This window comes from Buceros rhinoceros, unplaced genomic scaffold (assembly GCF_000710305.1).
Source record: "Buceros rhinoceros silvestris isolate BGI_N320 unplaced genomic scaffold, ASM71030v1 scaffold12273, whole genome shotgun sequence".
Lineage (NCBI taxonomy): Eukaryota > Metazoa > Chordata > Aves > Bucerotiformes > Bucerotidae > Buceros > Buceros rhinoceros.
This window is the reverse complement of record NW_010405426.1, coordinates 1,719-11,863: the sequence shown is the minus strand read 5'-3', so window position 1 is coordinate 11,863 and position 10,145 is coordinate 1,719. Positions and strand designations below refer to the sequence as shown.

Below are 10,145 nucleotides of genomic sequence, written 5' to 3'. Positions count from 1 at the left end.
GGGCCCCGGTGAAAAAGCCAGCCTTAGCCACAGAGGTTCTTTAATATCAACGCTGATATAACTCCACCATCATTTGTCCATCACTCTCACAGAACAAAAGAAGAAAGAGCTTCAATGTGAAGATGCAGTGCCGACTGCGGTGGGGTTTGCGATGCTCTCTGGCGAAAGGCTGAGGGCAGCCGACGCCACCGACACTTTGCCCCGTCTCCTGTTCCCCCTCCGTGGGGTCGTCTGCACCAGAGTGCTCCCGCGCAGTTCTGACAGCGTGTCGTACACACTCACACATTACACACCTCCGTTCAGCCAACACCGCTGTCATTTTTAACACGATTACTGAGTCTCCCTGCGGGTGGTTTGTAGCAAAAATTATGGAACTCTGAAACCTAGAAAAATGCGCTGACAATTTCATTGATCAAGGCTCTCATGTACTCTAAAATACATAATCAAATGCTAAAAGTATCAGAACCTCAACGATTTTAATATATCACACTTGGGCCAAGTCAGGGCATTTCTGACCACAGGGGAGTTGGGGATTTCCCTAGAAGATCCTCAGTTCTGGGATCTACATGCACATGCTTCCATGGGCTGGTCTGTAGTCCATCATATGGCATACGGGACGCACAGAGGAGATGACTGGTCTATTCCAAGTTACTCCTACTATGCACCATGGATAAAGCCCTAGTGAGCTCCACAGAAAAGCAGTATTTATTTTCTACAACTTAGCCCTCTAGTATCTAAACACTATTGTCTTCATTTAAACATGCTGTTGATAAGCTGCACTTCATACAAAGCACCACAGGCAGAACTGGAAAATGAGAAAAAGGGTGATGGAAGTGATGAAAAAACACTCAAACTCAGTGGGGAAAAAAGGTAAAGAAAATGTGTTACCTATGTTACCTTTTTAAAAGGTATGGCTTATGTTACAGCACCACTGATTTTAATAACCTCTCTGTATTTAGGTATTTAGATAATTGCTGTGGTTTGTAACACCACCCATTACCCACCCTGTCCACTACCACTCACATTCACTTCTTACTTGTTACTGCTTATTATGGTCAAATACTATTATCAATAAATAAATGCATTAACCACACGCCTCTGTCCTCTACATACGCATTTGTGCTGCCTGTCATAAGCCACTTTTATTTAAGCGTGTACTACCTCACTCAGGGGTCTACTCTTACAAAATTGGATATAATAGTTCGTTTGACTCATGATAAAACAGAACTTAAGCATCTCCTGCGTGATGTATTTCCCAGTTCTAACACTGGGGCTTTGTCCATTCCGACTGCACTTAGCTGGCTGCAGAACAGCTGAACACACCCACGTCAGGCAACTTCTACGGCTGTAAAGCTCCTTCCTGCGTTTGAAAACCAATCTGCACTAGTCCACCCCAGCGGGATGACTGACCACACAGAGTCTGGGAATTCCACGTGCACCAGGGACTCTCCCAGTTGCTCCATCCTGCAATTCCAGTTAACCCACCCTCACCCCAAGTCTCTCCTCCTAGGAGTTCCCCTTGAGCTCCCACAGGTCCCCAGCACACACACGGCCATACCTTGTTATTTCCATAACCAGTAACACGGCAGGAGACCCCCACAACGGACACCACTGCTAACGGGGCTCTCTTCTAGTGCAACCAGCGCCAAAGCTGCATCACCTGAACACATTATTTAGTACTTTCAGAATTTCCCAACTTCACAGGTAATTTAGGACAGACTCAACCTGACTTAAATCCAAGCTACAGCTTGGAAACCGAGACTGTATCGTCACAAATACCTGGTACTAAGCAACAGAGAAGAGAGTCATTGATCACAGCCATTAAACAATCTATTACAGAAATTCAAAACGGACATCAGCTATTAAGCAAGTACCCGGCATAATATATGCTGGAATTTCAGAAACAGAATCCAAACATTTTCAGATAAATTACTCTTGTAATAATATTTATAACTTAATCTTTAATCAAGTGCTTACTCTTACAGTCTAAAGGTTACAGGGGAAATTGCAGTAACTGAGCCAAGCTTCTTTTTACTGAATTCTTTTGACCAGAAATAAATGGGTTTTCAGTAAACCCTAGAAGCTGTTCTACAGACAGATCCTACTTTTTTACGTCACTTCTCATATCCCAGAAGGATTTCAAAATCTGAATTGCCCCGTACCATCTTATTCCTGTTCTGAGGACTTCAATTTTTTAATGAATCCAACCACATAGCCAGTTCTACACTCGGGAAATCTCCGGAGTTAGTAAATAAGCACAGAAATCAGACTAACAGAAATATGAACACAGCAAAGGTAGAAAAAAAATTAATCTTTGTCTGAAATGAATTTCTATTTGGAACAGTTAGAACAGCCCTAGAAGATACTGTTGCTACTAGCAAGTAATTAACATTGCTCAGCGTACCTCACACCAGAGACTGTACGAGAACATGGGGGTCACCAAGCAATGGTGAGCACCAGAATGGTTATAGGGGAGGACACCACACAGTCAGCATGCGGAACCTTTGCTAGACCAAGCAGAAGACAGACATAAATGGATTAAACGTTCCAGCTGCACGCTCCACCCAACTAAACCATCCCCAGATCATGCAAGACTGTAACACTCCCTAGGCACCATGCCCATCTTTCAAAAACACAGGTGGGGAAATTTTCCACGTTCTGTGTTAAAAGAGGACTCGACTGCTCCACTGCAACTTTTCTGGTGGAGAAACTGAAGGCACACTGCACTGTAGCAACCAAAACTTCCACATGAAAACACCTGGGAGACAGATCTCATCGGCGCACAACATCCAGCAGCAAAGCCTCGTTTCAGCATTTGCTGACAAACGACTCAGACAAACAGGACTTCAAACGCTAATCTTCAAATACAGAACAAACGGCTCGACTTACGTACAGCATCCTACAGAAATAGTTTAACCTAGAATACAGTAGTATTCCCCCAAACATCTCCCTCCATCATAAAACTCCTTCTATGCTCAGTTTTGCAGGCTAAGCCGGCTTCTCAATTCTCTTATTTTCTAACACTTAAATTACAGCTCTTTGTGGATCTTTTTAATATGCCATTTAAAAAAAATTACCAGTTATATTAACAAATTATTGTTTACTTTAATAAACAGAAATTCATTTTAAGCAAGCTCTGCACAACATCGAGCTCACTTTTCTCCTATGAAAAGCAGAATATTACGTATTCCCGACTAGAATGCAGAACTTTCCCGAGGATTAAAGATACATGAGACCCAGATACAACCATTACAAGTCATCAAAGACACTTCAGACACATCCCAAAGGCTTCCTTCTGCTGTACCTGCCCAAAGCTATTGGCGCTCTCAGTCCCATTGTTCCCCCCCCCCGAAACCAAGCAGCCTCATGACATCAAGCAGCCTCGCACCACAGGCACACTTGTTACTCACCTTTATTTACAACTCTATTTGACCACCTACAGTTGGTAGGAATGTTTGCGCCATCACCCATGTGTAAAAATGAAAATAATTTGTGTTTTCTGATTAGTGAAACTGACAATCTAAAAAAAGGTGGAAGAGAAGAAAAGAACATCTGAAGTGTGTCTTCTGGAAAATCAGTATTAGGCTGGAACATGTGCAGAATTCTGAAAGAGAAAATACTGAACGCTACTGATCTGACTGTACTGTCAGCACACGGTTGTGCGTGGACACAAACAGCATCAAGATATGCAGGTGCTGCCAACACCACGCATTTCAAGTGGCCTGTGAAATGCTGACCGTGGCATCATTTACAGGGAACTAATTTATCCAAAATGGTCCATCAAGATATGCAGGTGCTGCCAACACCACGCATTTCAAGTGGCCTGTGAAATGCTGACCGTGGCATCATTTACAGGGAACTAATTTATCCAAAATGGTCCTCGCCCAACTTTGAGGGAAAAAAAAAAAAACGTTATCCACATTCCTTCCTTCTTGCATCATCTTACAAGACAATAATGAACAATCTAGTATATTACTTGGATAGAATTTCACCTAATTCCCAATGTCTAATTTAAATGCAAGGAGTTATTATATCCATTTCATTTAATTGAGCACATTTGGGGAATAGTCATTTAAATGTTAACAGAATTTTTCTTTTCATGAAATTTGAAAAAAAACCAACCCCAACTTAAACATATAAGCTTTGCAAAATTTCCCACATAAAAAACCTGAATGAGGTCATTGTTCCACTATATTTCTTCACAAATAGAGTCAGAATCCAATTTAGATAAAGCAATCCTTTAAAAATACTGACACAGCGATTAAAGATAATCACCTGCAGATCCTTAAACCATGATGGAAAGTGTGAAACACAATACACGCTCTGCTCTGTAATGTCCCCGTCGCCAGCAGCGCCTCTTTTGCCTCAGGCACCCTGGCGGTTTCCTCCAAGAAATAACTGGATAAAAACGACTTTGTCTCTTCCTTGGGAAATCACTGCCTGTCTGCATCAGACAGCGGAAAAACACACTGAAGTGTGGCACAAAAAGCGGGAAACTAAAAAAAAGCCGGTGTCCAGGGCAGCGCTCTCACCCGCACCGGTTGTGCGCGGCACCCTCGCCTGCTCAGGACAGGCTACGGCAGCCAAGGGGCTCGTCCCAGGTGACCAGAGAAAGGCGACATTATCGAAATGATGCCATCCATGGGACGCCAGGCCATCAGAACGGCACCTACGTCACAGCTTCTAGTGGGAAGCGTGTGCATACCAGAACCAGAGCGAAGTCGCAGTGGGGATCTTTTCCAACCGGAAATTTCTGTTCATAGTTCTCTGTTTCTCTGTAGACAAAGCAGATGCATCATCTGAGCGGAAAAGCTTCACATTCACCTAGAGATGAGTGAAGATCCTCAGCCACGCTGAGCACCACGCTCAATCAGACAGCCAAGTCCTCCAAGTACCCTGGAATGATTTTTTTTAAAACTTTCTCACCATTTCATTGATTAATTTTGAACATTTTTGTTGCCCACAACTAAAAGCAAATTTCACTACAGCAAAAATTAACCCACCTCATTGTAGCTGGTTTTTGCTCCTAAGAAGAACCCAGTCCTGCCCTTGGTTAGCCCTGTTGTAGCATCCTAGCCAGCTCCAATATCAGTCCTTGAAAAGGCTCTTTGGATTTGTCTTGGATTTGCGCAGTTTGAATGTTTTGTGGGGATCTCCTCTCTGGATGACATTACTGGTGTGGATTACTCCTTCCAGAGGCTCTTTATCCAATTCTGGGGGATATTCTGCTCCCCCTACCAGAGACAGCACTCCCTGCTTACAGTTCTCTATTTACGCTCAGTCTTGCTCACGAGAGCTCCAGGATAAACTTTAGAGTCTTTCTGTATTTTTGTGATCAATCACAAAAGAAGTCATTTTTGACTAACATAAAATGTCAGATTTAACAGTTTAAAGCCAAGCAAACCATTGTCCATCTAAATCCTAATTAACATGAGACATTTCCTAACGTTTGGGTACTGTCTTCCACTCACAGGTGAGTTTTGAGGGACTGGAAAACGATGATGCATACAGCTTTCGCTTAGGAAAAACTCTCTCATGCCAAAAGTCCTCAAGGGTTTTTTAAAACTCATTTTCATAATTCAGCTTTTTCTAAACTTTTCATTCTTATCTGACTGGACTTTTGCATTACTATTTGCATTAACTATGCAAAACAGCGTCATGGTTTGCAGCAGTATCAGACATCAGAAGGGGAAAGCATCCTTCAGTTACTCATACTTTTTTGAAGCTGTAACATATGTTTTTTTCCTGATACACATTCTAGGAATTTTGTTATCTATGTTGCATTCTTGCTCAGCACGACTTCAAAGTAAGTTCCTTTAAAGTAACAGTTAGGAGATTAGGGGTATATCCTGGAAACACCTTTCCTGCTGCTGTGCTTAGCATCCCTATAGTGCACAAAACCCTCTTAAAATAGTTCTGGGGTCCAGACAACTATCAACTGCATGCAATATTCTTTCCATTTTTTATATAGCAATGACTTTAGCGATTTCAGGCCTCTGAAGGCTAGGGATGAATGGTAAATATGGCCTAAAATTATTTCTGCCTTTAAAATTAATGGCAGCCTATCCATAATGTCTTAACAGCAACGGTCAAAGCATTTGGAACATTATACTGCTGTTTGACTTTCTGAGTAAAAAGCATTAGAAGCAAATACATTAAAAACCACACTGCAATTCAAAGTTGAGTAAATCTGGACTTTTTAAAAAAAACAAACCATTCATATACTTTTTTCTACTGTCATCTGTAATGGATTTCCCACAGAGATGCCTTTTCACATAGTTTTGATAATCAGAAAACAGGTCGCTTGGTTTCCCAATCTGTGATGAGTGACAAAAGCTTTTTGATGAATGACAATAACTTTTCAAAATTAAGAGACACATATAAGACAAATACAATCCCCACACACCTTGCAGTCATAGTTTCTCATCCCACAGGAGCGGATATATCCCAACCAACACGACATTTTCACAAAATCTCAGCAGCAGTGTTAACAGCTTGAACAAAAGTAATTATTCCCTGTCCACCTCCGCAGAAGTTGCAGTTCCTCTTCACTGGACTGGGAATCCTGCGTGAAAACAGCACGAGCGCCTCTCGCAGCGGTATTACGGCTTTATCCCTCACTCCCAAAACTCCGAGCCTTGGGCAGGTTCAACAGCTGGGTTTTTAAATTACGATTATTATTATTATTATTATTTTTACAAATCCCACCAGATGGCAGTAGCATGTCTCCCCAGCAAATCAGGGAGCACTCCTGCGAAGGACAGCTCCTTACCCTTACCATACACACAAGACTTCCAAAAACGAGAGAGACAATTTGAAACACGGGGCACAAAATGAGTTTGTTGCTGAAACTGAAATCTGGATTTTTTTTTTTTTTACCACTCTAAGAATGTGTAAAGAGTTAATATTTCAAGATCAAATCGCTGCTTTCAGCAAACTAGGTACACAATTTGGTCCATGGCCATTTGCCAAACTACAGCGCAGTTACGCAAATCTGCAGAACCTGGGGGAAGGTACCTGCACATCTTTTCCTGCTTCAGCACCTTCCCCCCACTCTGTTTTGCCAGAGTGCAGAAACTCCAAGCTTTGGCATTGCACTAGTATGCACATCTTTATGTTAAAGCACAACGAAAAAGGATAAATACAGCAATTTAATGCCAATTGTCCCAGAGATTCTTTTCTACTCTGCCAGCTTGGGTTAAGTTCACTTTAAAATCTACAGTCAGCCAAAGGAGGTGACGTGCCAAGGGTGGTTGATGTAAAACGGAACGGTGACCAGATGAGCGAGGACACAGTTTCAGCACACAAATACCAGCAGCAATACGAGCGTTTATGAGTTAATAATGAAAATGCTGAAGTACGATGCTTTGGCTCTTCATGAGTGAAAAAACTCCAGCAGCACATTAGCTACCCCAAAACATCATGAAGTACCAGACAAATGAACTAATGACAAACGCTAATTCAACTGCCAAGTCAAAGCCTCTCTCGGTACGCTAACGGGAAACTCAATACCGCTCACGACTGATCACCTATTTGACAAGCTAAACTGAACCGCAGGGTAAGTCGTATCTTTCTAGACAATGCAATGACACATCTGAGTAGCAAGATGAAAGACAGCTTCTTCAAATACTCAAACTGCCTGTAGAATAACATCCATTTCCCTCAGAAGTGCAGCTGTGAACTTTTCAGGTGTCTGTGAGTGACAATACACACTCAGAAAGAGATACAGATAAGCAACAGAATCCTTATTCAGAACTAGCTTAGGCCTTCCGTTACTGAAAACCCAGAGTCGCGCTCGTACCGAAGGACGGGTCTTCACGTCTCAGTCAACGTCAACTATAAATATCTATATGCATGTTTACGTTCAGTGGCATTATCTCACATTACACAGGCACTCTTCCGCGTTTTGATTGAAATTTAAAATTCAGTTTAATTACTGTTTACAAACTCTTAAATTCAGTCTCCATTCACTCGCAGAAGTAAATATAAAATGCCGAGAGCCTAACGGTGACCACTGAGCTCACCCGTACGTGAGCAGAGAGGAACTGAACTTCAGCCAGCGACGCCTTCCGCCTGCACAGCCCTACAGCTTTACCAGAGGAGAGCCGACCTCCACGCTTCTGCTTTTAGTCTACTTAACACCCTCCCTCTCTTTTCCTTTTAAGCTGTTGTTATCTTGAAGTAAATCTGTAGTTAGGACTTTGCCAGCGTAGTCCTGCTAGCAGCAGTTCCTGTGCGTGTGGATGCAGTTGCCCAGTCAGGGGTCTTGAGGCAGGTGACACTTGTGTCACTGTCCTACCTGCGGTCAGTCAAGTGCAGACCTGGCTGCCTTCCACCCTTCATCTTCCCCCCTCAGCATTCTTAATGATGCAGCATTGAAATATTGAAAGCTTGACCTTTCATTCCACTGAATATTATGAAAGCAGATTTCTCTCTGCATCTTATTTTTTTGGCAAAGGAAACTGAGAAAAAAAAGACCTAGGAAATATATACAGGTAAACAAAATGCTTGTAGAAATGATAACAAGGTCTGATCTTACATAATGATCTAAATTTAAGCAAGCCTGTAACAAGTAAGTTTAAAAAACTCCACATTTTCTCAAAAAATATACAGACGGAAATAAATAGATAATTTTTTACAGCAGATTTCTTGTCAGTTGTCATTGTTTTTTACACTGCATGATGACAGCAGCACTAACCATACCCCAGCACCCCTCCGACTGTGAGACCTCAGCACGCCACTGAACTCCCCAGGCCCTCAGAACTAAGGGACACAAGGTCAACCGTAACATTAACCTACACGCAGTTCGTGCAGCTTGTTCAGCCTGCTCAGAAAACACGATTTCATTACAAACACTGCTACGGTCACTCGTGACCAGCTTTAAGTGCTGGGATGAAGGAATAATGTGTCTTGCTCTTTTGAGACCTGTCCTGCAAAGTGCTCCGCCACCACGCGTGGCACAGACCACAACCCCAGGCACAAGCCACCGCCATCTCCATAACTCTGACGCACGGGCAGAACCTAAAGCCAAACCCCTGAAGCACCGCAGCAAAGTCTTGTCGCCCGAACACCGGGGGAAGCTCTGCGGGGACACGGCACAGCCGCACACTTCAAACTTTGTGTTTGCGATACAGGAAGTGTGCTGCGACGCGCCTGCGCTCCAAACCACCGCCAAGGCATCTCCCACGGCCCTAACGAACGTTTCAGAATACGGGAAACCTGACAACCATTTATTGAAAAAAAAACACCGTGAAAAATGATGCCAGTGATCTGAAGAGCAGTAACTACCCACGCTGTACTAAGGCAGTCACAAAATGTGTTAGAAGAGATGAGGCTCCACTGACCAAATCCCCTGCAACAGCGGCTGGGGGAATAAAGGGGCTGTGGGCGGAACTACAGTGAGGCAGAAAATCCCATTTACATTTATGAGAGGAGAGCAAAGTTCAGCTATTCTGTTTCAGGTAGCACACAGCACACTACCGCAGGTCAAACCGTCTCCTCGACAGAGATCTTGACGGGTGACCGAAGAAGGAAGACATTTTCCTAAGCTTTTAATTTCTGCCTCTCGACTCAGGTCAAACCCCGCGTTCTCGTGCTCATTTGTTAACCTGCAGCTTTGGGAAGCGCAGCTGAGCTCCACAACACCCGTACTCTGGTAAAACACGTAGAAGGCATGCACGCAAGTCGCATTTGTCTCAAAAGGGATGGATGGTGGGGCCTGTGAGTCAGAGGTTGCCCCTCACCGCTCTAACCTCGCTCTGCCAACAGAAACGAGGGAAGCCAACTTTCTAAGAACAGGGAAGAACCAGTAAAAAAATTCCGTAGGAAGCAGCTTTCTTGTATTCTGATTCAAATGACAAAACCAAGAATGAATTATGAACTGGTAAAAAAATGGAAAGGAAAAATCAGTTCAGTTTTGTTTCTCTACTCACCAGACAACACCAAAGGCTCCATATCCAATAGGTCTGTCCGGCTCAATATCCAGTTGCTGTTGTGGATGTTGTGAGTGCTGATGATGGTGCGCTTTGACTGCAGCAGCTGCTGCAGCTTGTACCTGAGCTGGGGCTGCTGCCGCTGGTCCAGGGGCCTGACCCGGTGCCGGTGATGGGAAATATGGCTGCTGCTGCCCGGGGTTTAACATTGCC

At 43.4% G+C, this 10,145-nt stretch overlaps 1 protein-coding gene across 1 annotated transcript in view; it reads right to left on the bottom strand.

Annotated features, from left to right (window-relative positions):
- The window catches only part of NLK (nemo-like kinase), a 57,711-nt gene that overhangs the window by 47,194 nt on the left and 372 nt on the right, over positions 1-10,145 (bottom strand). Inside the window, exon 2 of the mRNA XM_010133724.1 lies at positions 9,933-10,145. This exon is cut by the window's right edge and continues 6 nt beyond it. Coding sequence (XP_010132026.1) covers positions 9,933-10,145 — 213 coding nt within the window. The remainder of the gene's footprint in view (positions 1-9,932) is intronic.